This window comes from Tupaia chinensis, unplaced genomic scaffold (genome assembly GCF_000334495.1).
Source record: "Tupaia chinensis unplaced genomic scaffold, TupChi_1.0 Scaffold000270_1, whole genome shotgun sequence".
NCBI classification, from domain to species: Eukaryota; Metazoa; Chordata; class Mammalia; order Scandentia; family Tupaiidae; genus Tupaia; species Tupaia belangeri.
Genome location: NW_006159750.1, coordinates 3,286,030 through 3,310,606, shown reverse-complemented (window position 1 = coordinate 3,310,606; position 24,577 = coordinate 3,286,030). Strand labels below are relative to the sequence as shown.

The 24,577-nt window shown below is 39.1% G+C and overlaps 1 protein-coding gene across 2 annotated transcripts in view; it reads right to left on the bottom strand.

The window, feature by feature from the left end:
* Positions 1–24,577, bottom strand: part of NTNG1 (netrin G1) — a 307,364-nt gene that overhangs the window by 89,385 nt on the left and 193,402 nt on the right. For both annotated transcript variants that reach the window (XM_027772277.1, XM_027772278.1), the window contains exon 2: positions 10,775–11,415. In XM_027772277.1, coding sequence (XP_027628078.1) covers positions 10,775–11,415 — 641 coding nt within the window. The remainder of the gene's footprint in view (positions 1–10,774; positions 11,416–24,577) is intronic.

Sequence of the window (24,577 nt, the reverse complement as noted above, 5' to 3'; positions counted from 1 at the left end):
AGGAAGAACACTGATACTCGGAATGGGCATTTATATGACGCCCAGATGGTATTCCACAACCATTCCCACTTTTCTCAAAAAATATTTATTGATCCCCTAGTATATGCCAGGCCCAGTTCTAGCTGCTGAGGGTAGATCACTGAAGAAAGCACAAGTTCTATTGGGGTCTAAATTCTAGTTATGCCATGGTATATCCTTGACTGATTTTGTTTCACATCTGAAAAAGATGGAGTCAGATCAGATTATTTTCATAATCTCTCAATTCTAAGAAAAATGATTTTGCAATGTCATGACTCTATTTGGCATATATACTGTTTTTATAAATCCAATGCAGCAGTTCATGGTGCTGTCTCCTCCCAACCTGCCAAATCTCTGACCTCTTAGTCTCCCCCCTCCCAAAATCTCTTGGCCCACCCTCCCCCCCATCTGTTCCCTATTCCCAGCAGCACTGGAGGATCTATAATTGCACATGGATGTCACCAGTATGTTGCAACAGCTTTGCTTTCCTCATATTCTGATAGCACCAAATGAATTAAAAAGAGCCAGGACAACTACACAATTCCCAGACAAAGTGATGTCCCTTAGCTGCAGTAATGTTTAGTTTCACTGGGCTCTAATTTGTTATTAACAGTCCTAAAGAGCAAAAGAAAGACAATGTATATGTAAATAAAACTAACCCATAATTTCATGAATATGCTTCAAAGCAAATAAAAATATATACAATATATTAAAGTCTATTTAATCTTATTTTCCTTTAAATACATGATTTTAGTTTATTATTGTAATTAGAGTTTGAGAAGCTTACATATGGAAGGAATAGAAATCCTTTAGCATCTCTATTTATCTCTAAAATGCACCAGATTGTACCACTTGGCATTTCATTTTTCACATCTTTGCTGACTCTTATACCACCATTTCTTTAGCTTAAAAACAAAACAAAAAGCCCCTACCTATTCCAATATAATACTTAATTGTCTATAATTCATAAAGAATGATACATTGGAGTCCCCAGTGTTAAAAAAATAAGAGCAACTGTTAAAAAAAGAAAAATACTCCCTATCAAGGGTAGCCTTACCCTAAAACAGTCTCATTTTTTCATCCAATGTAGCAACAATATAGGAAGAATGATAGCTAAAATTAGACCTTGCTGTGAAAGATAAGTCTGTTCTTAGCACTGCAAATAATTTAAACACACACATAAACACACACACACACACGCACGCACACACACACACATACTCCTTATGTTGTACAGAGAGTCCAGTGACGTTGGAACTGAAGGAACCTTGTTATCCTCACATGAGTTTTGTAAATACTAATTATTTGGGGAATATTAACAGATATTTTTTGACTAATTCCGTTTAGGAGGCTCTGGCTTAACTACAATGGAAATATTTTATTACTGTAGGATATCTCAAGCTTTTAATATACTAATATGCATTATGATTTCCCTAAAAGGAAATACTGTGAATGTTGCCCAAATGTACTTGACCACTGCAGCCTTTATTTAAGGAGTAATTCTGAGAAATACTAGTCTAGTATAGTACTTTCCTTTTGCAGACAGAGACTCTGTTTATAGTAGCTGTGATTTGCTCAAAGCTCACAATGAGTTATTAGTACAGCTAGACATAGAACCTATTTCTCATGATTCCTAGCTTGCATTTCCTCTAAAATAAGATGGATAATCATTTAAAAATATGAACGATTTATCTTCTGTCCTCTCCATGCATTTCTACAATATCAGTTGTCTTAGGCACCAGTCACAGTGCAAGAAAGAGCCAACAAAGTAACTATCCTAATGAAATCATTTTCTGGATTGGGATCTTTGAATCAATGAGGTGGGTTTAAAAGCAGTGTGTGAGGCTCCTATATCATCCAATATTTTCAAAGTAGAAGTTCAGAAACAAATTCTTACGCCAACAAATAATTTTAAAATTTTTCTTTCCCAGGTCAGTTGGTGATGTGGTGGTTTGGGTGGCTGGATCCTACATGACCAACTATGTGGTTTGAGTCTCAGGCCCAGTGGCTTGAGAGAAGTGTGGGGTATGTATACATGCATGTCCCCAAATCCCAAGAGGATAACGAAGAAGAAGGAATTGAGTTATAGACATCTCCTCTGGGGGGCGGGGGGGGATACTTCCCCACTTTCTCTCTTTGTCTCTCTGTTGAGCACACACATCCATCCTATAGTAATTTTTTTAAAAAATAGGTCACTTCCCTGTTTGCCATGATTTAGTACCCTTGTTTAGGTACAGTTCTGCCACCTGAAGAGAAAGAAATAGCAACCTTATATGTAGTGCAGTCACTTCTGGTTAAACTAACGTACTTAATTCTTAAAGTGACTTACTGAGTTGATGTATAGATCTATATTACAATGGAATCAATGTATCAACACACATGATCAAATTGCTAAAATAAAACCTACAATAGTAATAGAAAGGGTCCCTTAACAGAACCATTGTTTGCAGAGAGCCACACAAATTCTTACACCAAATATCAACCAATGGCCATCAACCCCTGATGTGTCAGGAAAAATCACTGATCTCAGGAACAAAAAAATAAGCAAGATGGGACTAGCAGGTGACATGGTGGTTAAGACGCTAGATCCCACATGGCCAACTCTGTGGGACCTGGTGGCCTTAAAAACATGTTGGGTGCATATGCATTCATGCCCAAAACCCAGAGAGAAGAATAGAGAAAGGTTTTTAGCATGGTCATTACCCCGGGGAGGTAATTTCTTACCTTCTCTCTCTTCCTCTCTCTCTCTTTCTCTCATCTTTCCCTTTCCCTGTGTCTCTCTGGTGAGCACATGCACCCTACGGCAAAAATATACTAAGTAAAAAAAAAAAAAAATCAACAAGATCTTTTAAAGATGCCAACTAATAAATTACAATAAAAAAAAAAAAACATGGCTGCAAAAGTTAGAAGAGATGAGAGTTTTCTTACCGCCCATTGTTTGGGCATGCAGAAGCAGCTGAATGTGACTTCTCATATATTGCTAAGTTAAGTGAGGGAGAAAATGATTTCACTTTTTTATTATGTGGTATTTTGCCTAACTATCCTTATGTTTCTTAAAAAGGAGACATCTTCCCTTTAATGACCCACTAGCTTAAAAAATCTATGGCACTGGGGAATTAAGGATAAAGAGACAAGCTCTTAAACTGAGTTGTTTTTCTGCATGCTAATGAAGTTCATAATTTAAATGGAGGAATTATTAGATACATTCTCTCCCTATAATGGTACAAACCTCAGAGGGAGATGAGCTGCTTATGCATATATTCTCTTTATGATTCAAGAAATTCTAAAGGATTTAAAAAATATGCTCCAAATCAGAATGACACTCAGTTGTCCACTTAAAATGGGTGCATACTATAAATCCTTATGCATTTCCACTGTAGATAAGTAGCAAATGCTTTGTGTTGTTTTTTATTTTTAATTATGGTTACTAAGCTTTTCGTTTGAATAGTCTTGTTTACTGGACTTCATTCTCTCTTTAAAAGAAGAGCAAATTAAATTTTAGATGATGGAATGGTTAAAGATCCATTTAGCTTGATGAAAAGGCCCGAGGGATAGGATCACTGGCCACAGATTTATAAAATTTTATTATATGAAAGAGATACACACAAATTCTCTCTAATTCTCTAAGATGTAATGTAGAAGTTAGAAGGCAAAATAGATTGCCTTTACTTAATGAATGATCTTTCTTAAAATAAGCTAAGGTAGGTGGCCATTTCTAAATTTACCCATTTACATCTGTTACTTTTAAAAATTTTTGAGGTGCCCATTAACTGAAAGTAGCTGCACAGCTAGCCCCCATAGCCTGGTAGATAAGATAGCTGGATCCCACATGGCTGAACGTGTGTTTGAATCCCTGTCCTGGGGCCTAGAAAGCACACTACACATGTGTGTATGTGTACAAAATCCTGAAAGGATGAAGAAATGGAGGAGAAAGGATTGCGGTGTGAGTAAGCCCCATTGGAAGATACTTTCTCCCTCCTCACCTCTCTCTCTCTCTCTTTGGCAAATGCATGTGCCCTATAGCAATTAAAAATTAATTGCAGATACTAACTTTATGAAGAAATATGAGAGAAAATCAATATAGAGAAAATTCAGTTTATTTATCTTCTCTCAGAAAATGAGAAACTATCACCCTAATATTTTATTAGCAGTAAAACACCTAGATCTCACACAATATTACAAATTAGCCCAATCACACATTTTAGAGTTGATAAAAAAATGAAGAATTTAGAATTCAGATAAACACACGGTAACCTGGCGTAATGAAATACTGAGCCGAAAGTCAGAGTGTGATTTCCAGAACATTCCAAGAAGGATAGAGCCATACGATTTACTGACTCACTGTGCTATTTAATGATAGCTCCCTTTGGGAATTTTTTAGGTCTCATATAGGTATGGAGCTTACTTGAGGCCGGTGCGGTTGCTTGAGTATAATGTTTGGAGAAGTAATGTTTGTTGTTTGTAAGCTCATTTTGTTATTTTATTATGTGTGTGGTGTTAGGAAAAAGAGGTCACAGAAAATTTCTCTGGTCTTCAGTTTTCTCATCTGTAGAATGGGGTTAAACAGTACCTGCCTCACAAGTTGCTTGTGAAGTTACGGAAATAAGACATCTGACAAGAATCTTACAAGCTGAGTGCCATAGAAATGTAAAAGATTATTACTTAAATATTAATAGAGACTATTAGCATCACCTTAACTTATCCCCCTCTCTTCTGATTTCCTTCTATTTTTCAGATTATTTTTCAATTTCCTTCAGAAATTACCTTTTAAATGACATCTTCCATGGGGTTCTGCAAATGTTCTATAAATGACCATAGTCATTTATAACTCTAAGGCAAAGAGACCCTATTTTGTCAATGTCATCCATTCCCCAAAGTTCAGCTATTACATGTAAGGTGGTCATTTTAAAACTTACATTTCTAACTCAAACCTCTTTCTGTAACACTAGAGCAATATTTTCAAATACTTACTTGGAATCTCTACTTGGGTTCCTGCTCGAAATGGCACAACAATAACTAAACTAAAACTTTGTTTCAGTAATTACTCCTCATGTTATTGTAGTTTATGGTTCCACTATCCATTCACTTGATTAAGAAATTATTCCCTTAGTCCTTCTTCAAAATTTGATTGGTTACTGGACCAGCTTCAGTACAGTGATTAAGTGCTGTGCATAGGGAATGGGATCCCACATGGCCAACTGTGATTCAAATCCCAACCCTGGTGGCTTGAGAAACACTCTGGGTGTATGTACCTTCAGGCTCCCGATCCTGATGGGATGGAGAAAAAAAGCATTGAGGCATGAACATGCCCCATTGGTGGGTCCTTTCTCTTCCTCTCTCTCTGGGGAGTACACATGCCCTCCAGCAATTAAAAACAAAACAAAAACAAAAACTCTGATTCATTACCAAGTCCTATTGACTTTGAGGGCAAATCTCAAACCATTTTACATAGTGTTTTTGTTAAATTTGGAGAGTTTTTCTGAACTCTCCGTTTGAGCCTCAAGGCTAGGAATTACAGTCGTTCCATAACTAAGCAATGCTATAGCTCTCCAGTTGAAAAGCCACATTGGGATAGCCTGTACCTCCACTGCCTTAATATGTTTGTCAGTTGGGACCAGGAAGCACAGCAGTAATGCAATTGGACTCACATGGGAAAGGTCCCGGATTCACATTCTAGGTTCTCCCTGAACATGCCAGGCACATACATGTGTGCCTGCGATATAGACTTGCTGAGACAGGACTGGGGCAATAGTGGTATGAAGGCCTTGTTAGGGTGCCTCTCTCTCTCTCTCTGTCTCTCTGTGCCTCTGAAGAAGTAAATCAATAAACTTAAACAATTCTTTTCAGTTGCACTCAATTGATACGTGAAAATCTATATAATTTTAAATTTTCTCTGACATGAGGACTCAGAGAGCAAGATGTAAAAATTCTTCCAAGCTTCTTGAAGGTGCTGAAGATCCACAGGGAGAAGATAAAAGAGCAACTTCCAGGACTCTATACTCCATCATTTTCTGACTATATAGAGTTCCTTAACAAACCGTGTGAGGTTTTTTTGAGTTTTTTTTTTAGAATAATTCTACTTATTATTTTTAAATTTTGCTATAGGGCAAGTGCACTCACCAGAGAGAAACAAAGAATGAAAAAGCAAGCCCTCAGGTCTGCGACTCAAACCACAGTCAGCCATGTGGGAGTCCAACACCTTAACCACCATGCCACCTGGTGGCCCCAGCTGTGCTGTTTTTATGCCTAGATTGTCAGGCTACATGACTCATTCTGCCCTGGCTGCTGGGCACACTAAAGCACAAATTTCAAGACACCATACAAATGTCATATCCTCACCAAAAATTTTTTTTCCTTTAAAGAATTACTTTATTTAACTTTATTTATTTGTTTGTTTGTTTGTTTATTTTAATTTGACCAGAGAGGAACAGAGAGAGAGAGAGAATAAGAGTGAGGGAAAGTGAAAAAGCAAATTGCCAGGCCAGGACTCAAACCATAGTCAGCCATGTGGGAGTCCAGCACTCTGAACCACCATACCACCTGCTCACCAAAGCTTTTACTAGCCTTGCCAGTTTACGTTAGCAGCCCCTTCTTTGCTATCACAGTACCCTGAGAGTTTGCAGTCAAAGTACTTAAACCATATTGTCATTTCTTTTTGTTTGTTTGTTTGTGTACAAGTCTGTGCACCTTCTGGATATCAGCTCCTTGAGACCCTTGTGCATCTTCATCTGTCCACTCTCTAACCCAGTGTTTGTGCAGGGTGGGGCACAAGCATTTATGGATGAAAGAGAGAAAGAAGGTGTTATAAAAGCAGAATCTGTTAAACAACGGCAAAGCTCATCCTCAATAATTAAGACTAATTGGGGAAGAATGGATAAAGGCCAGGTTCAATGTTTTAAAAGCATCTTGTGGGATGCCTCTCACATGAGAGGTGAAAAGTAAATATTCTGGTAGATTCATTTGAGTTGTAGCAAGGAAAAAAACTTAGAGAACTTGCAGGAAAATTGTGTTACATGGTTTCTCCAAATATTTGAGAAATGCCCTACTGCATTTATACTTTTTAAAAAATCTTTATTTATTTATTTTAGTTTACTAGAGGGCAATGGGCGGTCACTGGAGACAAGCAAGAGAGAGCGAGTGAGAGGGAAAGTAGGAAAACCCCTGTGGGGAATGGTCATGTTGCAATCCCCTTCTCCTCCATTTCTCCCTTCCATTGGGATTTTGGGCATGCATACACATGCACCTGGCATGTTTATCAAGTCATTAGGTCCAGGACTTAAACTGTGCAGTTGGTCATATGGGATCCAGGTGTCTTAACCACCATGACACCAGCTGACCTGCATTTATACTTTTAAATTTTCCAAAGCGTTACCTGACATCACATATTTTTGCACTAACCATTTGGAACTTTGCTTTAAGAAAGTGAAATTATTTTATGTTCAAATAAATCACATTACTTTCTTGAAATTGTTCACCTCATAAAAATAAACAATTGATAACGCTGAGTTTAGAACCTGTTTACTTGACAAATACAATGTTCAACTTTCCAATTAATTTAATTATGGAAATCTTTAAAAGAAACAAAATACTTGAAATTCAAAACTCCCAACTGGGTGACTAAGAAAACATTGTGGACATTATCTATATTTAATAGCATTTACATTTAACCCCCATCTGAATGAAAAAAAAACTGTCCAGAACATATATCTACTCTTTATTTCTTCTCTCACCCCTCATCTGGGGAGACTTTATTTATGCATTAGACGACCTTTTTGGCCATTAGAACCATCTTGCTTCGGCAGTTAATTAACACAAGTACCATAATTTAATACAGTTAATGCTACTTGATGCCCTTTAATGTACCTTCCATTAGTGATATTATTGTAGTATTACCCTGTAAATTAAAATGAGATCAAGACTAAGAGAGCTGCTCTTTAATTAAGGTACTGGCACACTGCACTCGTCTATTAGTCACTAGAGAAAATCACCCTGATTTACTGAAGCAGGACATTCATAAGTCAGAATTAGGCCATGAAGATGATTAGGTTTATTGAACAATGTAAGTACTACGGAGTCGCTGAGATTGCCAACAGCCATGTTTCCTCTTTTCCCTCCATTATCTTAATAAATACGATGAGAGGGAGTAAATGGAAGCAAAACAAGTATGTTGCAAAAGAGAAGCAAATTTGTATGATGAGATTATAGCGCTGGCACTAGTGAAATAGGCATCAGCTGTGTTACACATTAAAAAGACCTTACATGCTACAGTATTCTAATGAGAATCCGAATACCATTTTTACCTCAAACTGTATTAGTTGATATAAAATATATACATGAACAAATAAATAGAGAATTTGAATTCAAACTCAGGTCATTAGAACACAGACGCCAACTATTGTCTCATAACTGAATCTGTTAAGGTGAACAAATCTGCATACTCTAGAATCCACTGTCCTATAGATATTTCCATCTGGTTTCTATTCCATTTTCCCAAAATAGCTCATGTCAATTCCCACATGATAGTGGGGGTGGGGGTGGGACATGGCAAGTAGGAAAAATGTCATTTTCGTTATCAGATGCAGACATGTACAGGCATGTTCGATGATGCAGTTGTTTCACGGGATAGTGGGAGTGCAGGAAATAAAGACTTTGGTTACCTTTCAGAAGGTTTATATTGATGATAGTCTTGAACAGTAAATTTAGAATTTTCCTTTAGAGATGGTCAATTAATATTTTAATACTTACACAGATGATTTGTTGTATATGAGAAAGACAGGATTAATGAATCCTACTGAAAGTGTCAAGGGTAAAATAATTCTATCAGCTTCTATGCCGAAAGTCCTGGTGAACCAGGCAACAGCACAGCCCTTTCCTTTAGTGGCTCCATCATGAACAGATCTTCCTTATATAACTTAAAAGTTGGAGACACGCCCGAGCCATCAGGCCTTGCTTTAGTCCCTCCCCTAAGACTAAAAATACCCTGGCCATCTGGTGCCTAGCACAGTACGTGCCAGCACCAGTTTTGCCCTGAGGAATTTGGACAGAGTTTGGAGGTGACAGAGTGGGACCTTATGGAAGGGGCTCACCTCTACTGGACCTTTATCTTTTTCACCAGCTGCTTCTCACCAGCTCACACTTGACTGGTGAACAGGAAAAGACAAGGGAGGTGAGCCCCACAGAAGGGAAAAGGGCTCCTTTAGACCCTCTAAACTCCTCAGAACTACTGAAATGCAACTGTAGAATGCCACTAGGATGAGGGAATGAAAGGAAAGTGGTAAATCTGGAGGGAGTCTACATTTCTCACGTGCCACCTTTAGGAGACAGCATGGCCGACCCCAGTGGAGCAGGCATAAGATTGTCCTTAGCTTTAAAATATATTCTACACTTTAATTAAAGAAAGGAAAAATGGATACTCAATAAGAAAGCCCTGACAACAGCTATTTCCCAGCCAAAAAGCTTCAAAGATCATATTCTTTACAAACAGCAAAATAAAAGTGCTTGAGGAAGTTGGGTTTTTAGGGATTTGGGCTCAGATAAACGATTCATCAAACTATAAGGAAACTGACCTACACAAGAATCTATCTAATAATGTAAATCACACTAGGATTCAAAGTCTAAGCTCAGTGCATTAATTTTGACCTTTATTCTCATAGCTTGAGTATAATGACTGAATTTGATTATAAACAGCAAACTCGTGTTTGAGGCAATAATTCCACATTGCCCTCTCATGGTAACCTGCTAATACATGAACCATCCTCTATACTGGATCATCTCCCAACATTGAATCAGTGCACATTTCTCTCAAAAACATTATTTTGTAGGTCAGCCTCTTAGAACAGTTGTTAAGCCCTGTTCAGGGAGAGCTGTGGTCTGAGTGGATGACTATGGTCTGAGTCCTGGCCCAGTGGCTTAAAAAATGCACTGAGCAGGGACCTGCAGTTGGCGTAATGGCTATGTTGCTGGATTTCCATGTAGTTGACCACAGTTCGAGTCCCAGACACCATGGCTTAAACTCATGCTGGGCGCGTGTGTGTGCATGTCCAAGATCCCGAGAAGAGAATGGAGGAGAAGGGATTGTGGCGTGGCCATTCCTTGGGGGGGGGCGGTGATTTCTCACTTTCTGTCTCTCTCTCTCTCCCTGTCTTTCTGGCGAGCACATGCACCCTATAGCTAAAACCTCTAAAAAACAAAAAAGCACTGAGCAAATGTGCATGCCTGTTGCCCCAAATCCTGACAGGATGAAGAAGTGGACGACCAAGGATTGTGGTGTAACAGCATCTCAATGGGGGGAGGGGTGCTTTCTCTCATGCAAGCACTTACTCTTTCTCTTTCTCTGTATTGCAAACATAAATGCTCCTTTGGCAAGTAAAAAAAGTGAAAATAAAAAGCAAAATATTATTTGGCTTTAAAGGTAGCTTTATCACACATCACCAAGACCTTGGTTAAAAGTTTTTAAAAAGGCACCATAGCTAAAGAGCCTTGACTCTTCTACAAGGAGCATGAAGCTAGAACAAAGTGAATGACCAGGAGTTCTATTACTTGTCCACAGCTAAGATTCTGAAACCTGTGACACCACTCCAAGAGGCCAGGCCCACCACTCCATTCCATGCCCACACTTGAGCCTTTAGCACCTACAGGCGTTCTTGAGAAAATGTTGCAGTAGAAATTGACAAGTGTCACTTTATAGCTGTGGGAGCCCCTGACATTTTCTTTAGACACACTGATTCCCATTCAAGGCAGACAAATATTCTCTTACCTTCCTCGCACCTTTATGTCTGAGATCGCGTAAAAGTAGCGTGCCAAGTGTAGCTCATCTACAAATATTTCCCCAACAGCTGGTCTCAACAGCCTTATCCTCAGATCTGTGACTGTAAAGAAATCTCTGAGTTTCTTGGTTGTGTCCAGCTGTCCATAGAGGGAAGCCATATTGCGTAGCCGAGGTCCAGCAAAAAATGCAAACCTGTCTTTGATTTCAAAGTGGATTATTTTGCTATTTGTCATATATCCTGTGGAGTATTCTTCTGTGCAAATGATTTCTAAGACCGTATGCTGTGATAAATCCTTCACAGATTTAGGATCCATGTGAAAAGCATCTAAGCAGTCTGTGGCATAATACTGGTAGGGCTGCCATGTTCGTCCATAATCGAGAGACTTCTCCAGGATCATTTGGTCTGGACGCCCTGATTCAAAGGTAATAACTATGTTGTCCGTGAGCTCAATCGTTTTGCTCCAAGACAGAGTGATGTTAACCTGGAGAGGCTTCGGGTATTCCTTCCAAGTAGCAGACTGCCAAAATGTGGAGGGATGTCTTCCTTCGAAATCAAACATCAGCTCAGGGGGGTGTGCCAGCTCAGGAGTGCTTGCATCACACTCGTTATTACACATGTAGGGGTTGCCCTGTGGAAGAACAAAAGAGGGTGCATCAAAACACTGGTTTGACATGACTCTTGCCATATTGCTGTTGGTAAGAACCTATGAATGAAATAAAATGAAAACAAAAAATCCTGGTTTTAGAAAAGCAATACTGTAATTTTCTTCTTGTGTCTCCTTCCATGGGCTTTAAGAAGTGAAAACAGTTTATTTATCTCTTATGCGTTAGACCCATAATGTGGTCTCAGAAGCACAAAGACACTGAGCAACTGTCTAGGCACAATATCTCTGCTTCCTCTTAGAAAAACATTACAGAAAAGCAAGGGAAATTCTCCACTGCTTCAAGGACATTCCTTAAGAGTTCTGTTCTTTAAAAAGTCATTTTTCAGGCACAGCTTTAGAATGAACAACGAAGCGCAGACACCTGTGTCCCATTTTGGGCAACAATACCCCTGTACCATGTTCAGCTTCACTTAGCTTTGCCTCTGATCCATCATACTTAGCTGGGCCCCTGCCTCATAAAGTCTGGTTTTAAAACACTTACTTTATTCACCACAAATCATTATAATGTGGTACACTATAGGCTCTGGGGCTTGGTCCAAACATCTGCCAACCTATTAGCTGGCAATAAGGGGATTGCTGGAATGTCTTGGGCTGTGGGTGTGCTCCATGTTATCCAGAAAAGAGAACCCACAACTCAGTTAGGAGGGCACTGCCCACCACACCTCAGACCCTCCATGTACTTGTTACTCTGTGCCAGCCTATGGCAGCTCACCATGGATGATAGTTATTACTATTATTCACCCTTAACAAAGGCTATTTTCTACACAGCCCACTCAAGAAGCTGGAAATAAATAGGTTTGTTATATCACAAGTTATAACACATTTACGCCGTACTAAAAGGCTTCTCCTGCTCTCACCAGTAGATTCTATGCCAAATGACTGGCTCCCAGATTTTCCTTTATTTGGCTTTTAAGAAAAGAAAGAGTATCTATGGCTCTTCATATCTGCCATGTCAAGTTACTTACTGAGTAAATCCTTTCTGATAAATAAGATAGCCACACAATTTTTTCAAAAAGTATCATTTGAAGTCAATTGTTCAAGTATTCTTTATTCTGCAATAAGATAGGATCCTCCCCCCCTCCCCCGCCTTGGGACCAGCATGTGGTCTAATGGCTATGTCGCTGGACTTCCATGTAGTCCACCGTGGTTTGAGTCCTGGACCCGGTGGCTTAAACTCACGCTGGGTGTGTGTGCATGTGTGCCCAAGATCCCGAGAGGAGAATGGAGGAGAAGGGACTGCAGCGTAGCCATCCCCTCTGGGGGGTGATTTCTCGCTTTCTATATATGTCTCTGTCTTTCTGACAAATGCATGTGCCCTATAGCAAAAACCTCTCCAAAAAAAAAAAAAAAAGAAAAGAATAGATAGGAAACTCCCTTCCCCCCCCCCAGACAACAACAAAACCCTCTGGTATTATCTTTAGGTTTCTCTCTCTCTCTTATTTATTTATTTATTTATTTATTTATTAATGAACTATAAGCTGTAGCTGTAGGATGCATGAGTTAGGTTCCCAGTAGTGAATGTGCACTTTAGACACTGATGTCAGTACTGGCTGACTCTTATGAAATATAAGATGAACACTGGAAAATTGCTTTGGCCTCCCAAGAGGCAAATTTCTCGTACCTAGTCAGCTAATACTTTCACTCTCTCTTTCCCATTAATGCAAGTGAATCGTAAAGCTAGCAACAGGTTTGGGAGGTTCAAGTATATCTGAGATGGGGCAGGACAAAGAGAGGGGGTACTTATTGGAAAAACCAAACTGTTTTAAAAATACATTCAAGGAATCAGTGATAATGGAAATGTTTCTGTACTTTTCTCTCAAATTTCAATTCCCTATTCCTGATCTGGGCGTCTGTGGCACTATTTATAGTATCCCCTTCAAAATGAGCCAAGGGGGAAAAATAAGTTTCTGTTCCAGGTGGAATAAATCACCAAATTTATTATTATTTAAACTCTCTTAAGCATACCAGAGAGCCAAATGCAAAGCTCTGCAAACTGGCAAAGGTTTTTTATGGAGGGCTATAAATATTGTGGAATCTGTCAGGATTTATAAATTCTAAATATATGTAAATGCACATTTTACTGGAAGGGGTCAGATTTACACAAATCACACCTTCTTTTGAAATTTACTGAAAAAAAAATATGGTCACTTCAAAATCTGTCGGCATGTAGCCATCTGCACAGTCATTAAGTTGAATACAACCACCTTCCTTCTGACAAAAAGCATCTTTATCTAAGGTCAGGGGTGTGGAAACAAAGGAATGAGCTCTGCAGGATACACGAAGTGAGTTATCAGGTATTTGTATTGAGGCGTGTTAGAAGATAGCATTTGTTCACTTTCAGCCTAAGTGTGCAGGGCTTCTCCGAGAGGGAACAGGATGCTGGGACCACAGGACGAGTGTGTCAGGCTGATTCTGAGTATGGGCCAACAGTAACAAATGTATCGTAGAAATCTATCTAAATGGTGTTCATTTCTAAATTCAACAAACATGTCAGCGGGCCCCCGCTAGGTGGCACAGTCCAGAGCATACCAGACTGCTGTGCTGGAAGCCACATGGCTGACCACGGGTTCAGATCTCCAGGTCAGCCTGAAAACACGCTGGGCACTCTATCCTAACAAGCTGGCAGGTTGGGGAAAGGGGGTTGTGGTATCACAGAACACGGTCAGGGCTGCTCTCCTCCTTCCTGTCTCTCTCATGTGTGCATGCATGCACTTGTTCTCTATTGTGAATAAAAGTAAAATTAAAAAAAAAAAGCTGTTGGCACTAACCACCATTTAGTTAGCACTTGTGTGTCAGACACTTTACATACATTATCCAGAGTAATCCGTTATATCCCTACTTAGAGAAGAGGAAATTAAGGCATAGAGAAGTGTTAAGTAACTTGCCCAAGATCATATAACAAAGAAAATAAGAGCCAGTTCAGGGTAGAGGTCTACATTTACAGCACGTTTTCTATTGCTTCTCACAGATCTGGCACTTAGGCACTTGAAACATGAGAGAAAAATGTCATGCATTCAACAATTATATATTTAAAGATTTATTTTTGACATTTATTTATTTTGAGAGTGAGAGGAGACAGGAACCCTCCACAGGATCTCACCACAACAAAATCCTCCTCCCAGCCTTCTAGCCAGCCAATACCATGGGCATACATGGGCATGCCTGGTGTGTTCAGGTAGACTCAGGATTCAAACCCGAGCCTCCCATATGATTCCAGCATCATGCAGTGGTCCCCTATTGCCTGCACCACTGTGTCTGGGCCGACAGTCATGGATTGCCTACGTTACTGTATTGAAGGCACTTGGCTTGGCTTTCCAGATGTTAGTAAACAGAGTCAGGTCTTTGTTTCCTGTGGCACTTTCACCCTAGTGGGGGACATGTGCTGAACAATCTGACACACACAGGTTAGAGTACAGGGTGACAAACACTCTGGAGAACAAAAAAGCCAGTTAAAGAAGGAAATAGTATGGGATGGGTGAATGGTGATTGTAATTTTACATGGAGAGGTCACAGAAGGTCTCCTTGATAATGTGACATTTGAGCAGATTAAGAACAATTCCCAGTACACTGGAGAGGATCAGAGGAAGTTGACCAGAATGACAGTTTCGTCCTTCATCTGACTCTATTCTTAGCCATAATTTCAGCAGTATTACAATTTATTGAAATCGATGGGTAAACAAATAATTTCAAATGAGAATCCACATTAAATGAAATGGATACAAAAAGAATCAATTGGATTGTTCTCTTTATTTCGTAGTACTCATGCTCTTAGGAGATTAATGATTTGACAGCCATTAACATAAGGTACTGAGAGTCAATGACAGAGAGAGAAAATTAGCAGAAAGAGGAAAAAAATAAAACAGGTTTCTGTGGTTCCTGAATGTTAGGTGAGTGAGAAAGAAGAAAGCTGAAGGAGCCAAAAATCTTACCATTCCCCAAAGAAAAGGCTGAAGGAAAGATTATATGCTAAAATATTTTGTGTAAATACTTCACATGGATGTGATTGGTAATTCTGTTGTTACAGAGAATTATCAATATGAAAACAATTCTTGTTAAAGGGATTAGATTAATTAAATTTTCAACTACTTCAACCCCACCCTAATCCTCTTTAATAACATCCACAATGAAATTTATACAAGCTGAAGCAACTTTTTTCTACTTATAAAAGCACGGAATACTTCTTGCTGCTAAATCTAGCAGAATCGGGCATCAGTGAGTGTAAGTAATTATTTTGTGGCCAGCAGGCAGCCTTAAATAGATCTTAATTTAAGTCTTGCAAGCAACAGATCCTTTGCTGATTGTCTATCGACAAAGCAGAAAATATTTATGACTATGCTGATAATATTTACATTACTAAGAGATGCCTAAATAATTAAACAGATATTTGTGCTAAATATTTTCATAACGATTAGAAGACTGCGATGTTTAATTTCATTTAAAAAATGTTAATATTTTGGTACCAGCAGTTGGTGTAATGGCTACGTTGTTGGACTCCCATGTGGTCAAACGTGATTCAAATTTCAAACCCAGTGGCTTAAACTCACGTCGGGCACGTGTGCGTGTGTGTCCAAGATCTCGAGAGGAGAATGGAAGAGAAGGAATTGTGGCATGGCCATCACCCGTGGGGGGTGATTTCTTGCTTTCTGTCTCTCTGTCTGTCTTTCTGGTGAGTGAACACAAAAACCTATAACAAAAACTTCTCAAAAAAAAAATGTTAATTTTTACCTCTGGGAGAATCAAAGTTAGTTATTATTAGCAATTTGTAGCTAAAGTGGAACGCTATTATTCTTCCTTGATTAATTTAGAAGGACAAATAAAATTTGAGACATGCTTTACTGTTTCTATTAATGGAAGGTGTTTCCTTTTAGGCAAATGATATTTGGAAAAGAAAAATCTTTTGCCTAACATCTGTTAGACCCTTCAAAGTAAAAAAAAAAAAAAAAAAATTAAACATTAAAAAGAATTCCTTTATAAGCAATATTAATGTGACACTTGTGGATATCATCACCTTGCCTTGCCTTTCTTAGCTTTACCTATTGACAAAGTATCGGGAATGACAGCTGGAAATGCAGGGAATTCTCACGGGAGACTTGCCACTGAAATAAAAGTTACAAGCTAAGCAGGCATGTCCTTACAAGAGGCTGTGAGAAGCATTTGGGTTAACACCTAAACCAATCGTGAAAAACAGTGAGACAGAGCTGCCTTGCACCCATTTGCATCCAGCTTGTCCTTGCTTGTATTATTGAAAAGTGATAGTCGAAAAGGACACCAGGACAAGTAGCAGCATCCTGAGATGGCACTCCCAACCCGTTGCCACTGTGATTCTGAAACAGACACCATTGGGGCTTAGCCAATGCACGGCCTTTAAAGAGTGCAGAAATTAGGGGCAGGGCCTCCTTTTCATTGCTCAGAGAGATGAACCATGAGCACCAAGCTTTTACTGCTGCTCAGTCTTGGGCAGATGACTTCTTTCCTCTTTCACTTCCTCTCCCTAGAACTCAACCAAGCAGGACAGTTTTTGAGAGCTGGTGATTGACTCTGGTGATTGACTCCTTTATATCAGAGGTATAATTTGGGTGCAGGAACTCATCCTCCTAGTCCTTTCTTGGAACTTCTGGGCCGTTCCTCTTTGCTCCAACTCCTTCTGCTCCCAGATTCCTTCTTGCCAATAACATGGGAAGGCCCTCTGTTGTGACCTTCCTGAAAATGCAGACTACCCCAAGGTCATGTGAAGATGCCTGCTTCAGGTCTCTTAGATTTGTTACCGGCATTAGGGAAGTGGAGAGAAGTCAGGCCTGCGGTACAGACAATTCAAAATCATAGACATCTCAGAAGTCTGAAGGATAAATATCGGCACCACCAGTACTGACATACTGACAATCCCTGATGGCCACCGTTATAGAGATAGACTGTGTATCCTCAGACAGGAAGGGCCCATGAGGCAGCATGTTTTCAATTGCTCATTGACCCTTGGACATAATGGGCAGCGATCTCTACAAATGGCAGTGTGATCTCAGTTTGTAACTTGCCTTGATAACTGGTACATTGGGTCCCAATGTGGGGTATACACAGATAGTAAGAGACTGTCCCAACATTAAATATTCTAAAACTATTCTGACAGAAATTCTTATGTAGGCCCAGCTGTGGTGGAATACACCACAATTTGTGGTAGCACAAGGCTCTGCAATGCTGGAATCCATATGGAAGATCAGGGTTCATTTCTCAGGTGTGGACAGGCACTCCCATAGTCCTCACTGTTTGAAGACTGGGGGAAGGATTGCAGTGTGAGATCTCTTGAAGGTGCTTGTCTTTCTCTTTCTGCCTCTTGCTTTCTGTCTCTCTTGTGAAAGAACAAGAAAGAAAGAACAAAAGGAAGAAAAAAGAGAAAGAAAAAAAAACAATGAACTTAAAAAAGTACTTATGTATTTGACAGAGCGTGAGTTCCAAATTTTAATTTGGACAATATGGCCACCCTAAGAATAGGAGAGGATGAAGAATTTTATTTTCGTAACTCTGGGGTTAAAAACTGAGTACTCTGTTTCCTAATGGAACTTGTTGTTTATCACGAAGATTCCTCCACGGCAGACACAGGCTTAAGGCCTGATTGAAGTTGTAGCTTGTTTCAATCTTCTCCCTGGCAAGACTAACACCTTGTGGACTTTTTTACTCAGGAATAAAGACCAGAGGGCTTAACCTTTCTGCAAGGAGAATACTGGGAGCTATATCACAGATTTGGGGCCATAATAGACACCTGTGTAAATCCTCACAGAGGATTACAGTTAGGATTTTCAAACTGGTTAAAGGCCACAGGGGTCAAGAAGACCAAGTTTTTAGAAGGAGTCAAATACATTCTCAAGCCACAAGCCACAAAAATGGATTCCTGCATCACAGTCTCAATCATTACTTTGTATGTACTGGAGAAGAAATAAATACTAACAGAGTTAAGTGGGGTTAAAAGTGAAGACTTACAGAAAAACATTGTACTAAGATGACATTATTGTCAACAGTAGGGAAATTGCTTTTTAGAAATTATTTTCCTAAAATACTCACTCACAGATGTTTAATAAAGTATTTTGTCTTGCAGATAGTCTCAGAGTAGATCAGAAAGCAGATATTAAAATATTAATAACAACATTGAAGTGGGTTGTTAGTATTTAAATTCAACTAACTTGCAAGAAACAACGGCGTTAGAATGTCATGTAGATGAGAATGTTCTGAGTCCTGATTCCATCAAGCAATTTGAGAGTTAGTGTGAGCATTTTGAATCCTGAAAACTCTGACTTGGTGCTCAAAACCTGGTTCCTTCTTCTCTCACAAGACTGAAATCCAAGACCCGTTTCAAGTCCATTTGTTGAAAACCACTGGTGTGAGGAGAGTATTGGAAGACTGAAAGCATCCTCTGCTGAAGTGATCACTTGACCTTGAGAGACAGAGAACTTCCTATTGTGGCACTTCAAAAAGCAACTGGTTTCTGGTGGATCTATCCTGACTTCTCATATTTTTTATTTCCTTCAAGCTCCCTCTCCCACATTAGTTAGCTATTTATGGGATAATTACTATATCAAGAATTTTGTGAAGAACATAGAAATAATAAAAGATGTTTGCAATCTAGGGTGAGATTAGATACTTACAGTCAACAATCACATTTCTCCTTAAGCTACTTCTGCACCTAGAGAGTACTGTGTGTTGAGAATACAGAGTCACCAAGAACCGAACACAACTTCCTAGAATCTCCATTTCACTCCTGATACATAATTAAGTGTAATTATGTATAAAAAGTAAGCAGAAATTTTATAGCATAAAATACAAAAATAATCTGCCAGTATCTTTGGGAAAAAAAATCACACAAAACTGTCACGACTAGGGCAGATTTGTAGGTATGTGTCAAAACCCACTGAAAAAGCATATGAAGGGGGAGGAGTCTGAGCGGCTTGATTATTTATTGAATTTATTTTTAATTAGTTAGTTAATTAATTTTTTGGGGTGGCCAGAAGATGCATGTAGTTGCCAGAGACAAACAGAGAGAGAGAGAGAGAGAGAGAGAGAGAGAGAGAGAGAGGAAGAGGAGGCATGTGGTCCTACCACAATCCCTTCTCCATTTCTCCATCCTGTTGGGAACTTGAGCACATATGCACACATGTGATGTTTTTCAAGCCACCAGGGCTGGGATTCAAACCACTTGGTTGGCCATTTAGGTCCAGCTTTCTTAACCACTGGGACACCAGCTAACCTCTGTAATAATTCATTCTATTCTACCACCTCTTCGGATTGTGATACTTCATCCAAACCACCTTGGAGTGGTTACAGTCAAACTAATCTCACTGAGATTGAGAATTTGGAAGGTGGATAGTGCTGCAGCAGCAGTAACATAACACTCTGAGAGGCACACCCACGTGAGAAGTTTCCATGTTCACATCAGAGACCTCTGAGTAAGCCAGCCAGGCAAATGCCCATGATCTGGGCTGGATGAAGCTGGTGGTGGACTGCAGTGTAAAGACCCTGTTGGCAGTGCCTGTATTTCTGTCTCTCTCTGTTTCTCTTGTTCATCAATGGAAGAAAATAGGAAAGAGAGAGAAAAAGTAAAGCAAAGAAGAATAAAAGAAGAAAGAGAAAGAAAGAAAGAGAAAAGAAAAAGAAGAAAAGAGAAACTTAAAGAAAAAAAAAAAGAGCAGAATTTTGATTTTAACCATCCCCGCAGCAAATTCCTAATTGGAAAACATACGCTGCATGCCCTGCCATAGTAATCCTGGTGGTGTTCTCTGCACTCAGCACTTCCAGAGAGTGGACAACACCTGCAAATTTAATACTTAGAAAGGTGGCCCATTCTCATGGTAACAGAATCCAGTGTGCACCAGAGTCACCCGGATGCATAATTACAAAATTGATTCTTGGGCCCTACGTCTTAGAAATTCTAATTCTCAGAGCCAGCAGGAGGTGTGGTGGTGAAGGCACTGGACTCCCACATGGCTGACTGTGGTTCTAATTCTGGAACTGGTAGCTTGCTTTCTCACTTTCATTCAGTCTCTCTGATGAGTGCATGTGCCCTAAAGCAAATTAAAATAATAATAATAATAAATAAAATTAAATAAGTATTTCTTAGAAAAAAAAGAAATTCTAATTCTCTGGTCTGAGGATGGCCACAGGTACTGGTATTTTTAAACAAGCACTTCCAGTCTGAGCATCAGGGAAACACCTATTTATTAACAATATATTCTGGTAGTTTTCCTAAAAAAGAATATCCCCTTTATTGATCTCCAGCTTCCAAGAAGGATTTTTACAACCTGAAGGAATTCATCTATATGTTTATCTTTTACTAACTCACTCACTCATTCATTCATTCATTTAATAAACAGCTATTACGTGTCGGTACTTCTCAGATTACTATACTCTAAACTGGGGGTAGTGTGGTAAATAAATAGTCTTTAAGCTTACAATTAATTTGAAATGGCAGTTTCTAAGAAAGTAAACAATTACATAATTATAAATGAAGATAAGAAACTTAAGAGAAACAATATAGTTCTATGAAAGAAAAGAGTAGTGAGAGGACTTTAAGTAAGTTGTAGGGGAAGAACGTTTTTAGGAGGTAGTATTTAAATTGAGACCCAAGAGGTAAGAAAAAATTAAGTTTGGGGTTAGAACCTGGAAGGGTGATCATTCCAGGCAGAGAACTGCCAGGTCCTCAGTTGGGACAGAACTTGGGTTTCATAGGAACTGATACAAAGTGAAGGATCCTAGAGCATGGAAACTGGAGGGAGAGCAGATGGTATGAGGCTGGGGAAGCATGCAAGGAGGAGAACACATGTAAGCCTGAAGGCCAGATAGACTCTGGATGCTGTTCTAAGCGGAGTGGAAACTGGATGGTTTCAAGGGGAGGTGTGTCATTATCTGATTTACATTTTCAATGTTCTTTCTGTCTTTTTTTTTTTTCTTCTCACTTTTTCTTTTTCTTTTATTTTTTTTAATTTTTATTATCATAATCTTCTTTATATTACATTGGATTACATATAACTTTACAGTGTATTGCATTGCTTTTTTTGTTTTTTTGAGAGGTTTTGGCTATAGGGCGCGGGCGCTTGCCAGACAGACAGAGAGAGACAGAGAGACAGAAAGTGAGAAATCACCCCCCAGGGGGGATGGTGACGCCGCAATCCCTTCTCTTCCATTCTCCTCTCAGGATCTTGGGCACGCACGCACACGCGCCCAGCGTGAGTTTTAAGCCACCGGGTCCAGGATGTGAACTGTGGTCAACTACGTGGGAGTCCAGCAACATAGCCATTACACTAACTGCTGGTCCCTACATTGCTTTTTCAAAAGGGAATGCCATGCATGTCAGTCAATACAGAGACATTAATCTCCCCGCTTCAACATTCAATATCTTTTCTATGATTTTCTCAATTTTTATTATTATTCTAATTATTTTTTAAAACAGTCAATCACTATTGCTTGTAAAAAGACTTTACCCATCATGAAATACTTCTCAGACCAATCCAGTTGAGAATACTATACATATCATCAACAGGTAATAAGCCATATCTGTTTCTCACTAATGTCCTGCCTCTCTATTGTTCTCTTGCTATCTTTCTCTATCCACTTCTCCTCACCCCCGCATTCCACACTGTCCTATTCTCGCTAAGTACCTTCACTGCTTTTATGTCCTCCAATTTTTCGCTCTCTACCATAGAGTGCGGATAGTCGGTATATATTGAGTGGATACATACAATATCTTTCTTTCATAGCCTGGCTTACTTCACTCAGCAATAGATCCTCCATATCTGACCACTTTCTATCAAATGCCAGGGTCTTGTTAATCATTGGGACTTAAGGAGCAGAAATAGAGCAATGAGTAGGAAGTTTACTAATCCAGTGAGGCATGATGGGGGCTTGAGCTAGGGTAAAAGGAATGGAAATGGACAGAAGTGAATGACTTTAGAATTTATTTTCAAACTAGATTCAATGGAGCTCTCTACCTCTCTTTAATACTTCATGACCACATCATATATCAGTTAGATATGAGCAAGAAATAATAAAGACCAGTTCTTCAGATTTCTGGCTTGATCAAGTAGGTATTTGTGGCACATTTTACTGAGACATGATAGGTCAGGTTTGGAATTGTGGGTGGAGCAAGAGTTCAAGGTTGTAATGTGAAGTTTAATTCCTTGTGTGACATCGTAGTTACACTTCTATAGTACTTACCTGTGACGAAGACTGTTCTATATTGTGACGAATGCTTTACCTATATTCACACATTGAGTCTTTCCTTTTTAATATCTGCACCATGAGGTAGATATTATTATCTGCCTTGTTTTACAAATAAAGGAATGAAGTAAAAATTGATTAAATAAGTTGCTCAGAATCACATAGTTTATAAATCCCAGAGTCAAATACAAGCCCAAGAAAGCGGTCAACAGAGTTGAAATTCTCAATTCCTATGCTATGCTGCCTCTCCACACCTTGAAATTTTCAGGTCAGTGTGGGTCAATACCTCAGGGAAGGCATTATCCTGGAGATGATAAATGTATCAGACATTAGTCTAAAGAGGGAATTGAAAATGAGAGTAGATAAGAGTATTAGGGAAGAAAGGATAGGGATTAAAGGGCAAAGATCTAGGACTATCCCCCATATTCACTCACACAGGTAGCCAATGCCTCTTCATCTAGTAGGTCCAAGGATGTTATTCACCACTGCCTGCAAGCCAACTGTTAAACAGGTCTCTCCTTCCCTCTCTCTCTTTTGTAAATAAATATGAATGAGAGTTATAGATCATATGAGAAGTTTAAAAAAAAATACAACAAAATTTGACTCTTTTTTTTTTGTTTGGTCAGAGTGTACATGAGCTTGTCAGAGAGTGAGAGAGAAAGAGAATGAGAGAAAGTGGTCCCCAATGGGCAATCCTTTCTTCCTCCATTCATTCCCATCAGCATTTTGGGCATGTACTTCCAGTGTGTTCTGCAAGTTGCAGTTGACCAAGTGTGATCTTGCTCCCTTAACCACTGTGCTACAAGGCTGGCCCAAGGTTGTCTCTTAATAAAGAAGTTGTTTTTATTTTTCTCCCCTTTGGTTTTGGAAGAAAATGAACCATCCAGTAGGCCACTCTTTCATGGTAAAAAAGAACATAGTGCCTGCTATCAGGAAAAAAAAGAGTTTTCGGAAATAAGAGATACACTGTCTTCAAAAGCTGTATTCATTTTTTGGACTAGTGAATTTAAGACAAAGAGAAAAGGAGCAAATGTCAGTTAAAAGAAGTATGAGAGTTGCCACATTATCAAAGAAAGTCCAATTATAGTACAAGTGGAAGGACAGTTCCAGGGAAAGATCAACAGGAAGGATTAATCTAGGGATGAAACCTTCAGCTCCATTAGCTTTCTTGACTTTGCTTCAGTGTTTATTTTTTTTTCCTTTTCTTTTTTTTTATCTTTCCACCATCTTCTTTTCAATTTTGTTTTTTACTTATTCTACTTCCTATTTAGATCCTTAAAATCAAGGTTTACCCATGGTTTCTTCCTTTGGCCTTTTCCCTTCTAAATCTACAAGAAGTCCCTTACTGAGTTAATCCATAATTATAGCTTTAACTACCAGGCATACTTTTATAGGTCTAAAATTTTGTCAATTCTGATTTATCTTCTGAACTTCAGGCACACTTATTCAGCTACTGAACATACATCACCTAAATGATTCAGAAGAATCTTAAATTCAACATATTGACAAATTATTTCTTCATTTGTTTCCTTTCCATTACTGAGTGATTCAGTCCAAAAGCTCTCAGGTGGCCTAAGCAAGGCAGGTATCACTTCTATAATATTTTTATGCATAATCAGAATCTAATCATGAGAAAATATCAGATAAATCTAAATTGATTGATATTCTATGCAATAACTCTCCTGTAATATCTAAACGTATTGTGAAAAGATTGAGAAACAGTTCCCGACGGGTGGATACTAAGGAGATCTAATAACTAATGCCACCAAAGGAGATAAGTTTTTTTGGGAGAGGTTTTTGCTATAGGGCGCATGTGCTTGCCAGACACAGAGAGAGAGAGACAGAGAGACAGAAAGCGAGAAATCACCCCCCAGGGGGGATGGCCATGTCGCAATCCCTTCTCCTCCATTCTCCTCTTGGGATCTTGGGC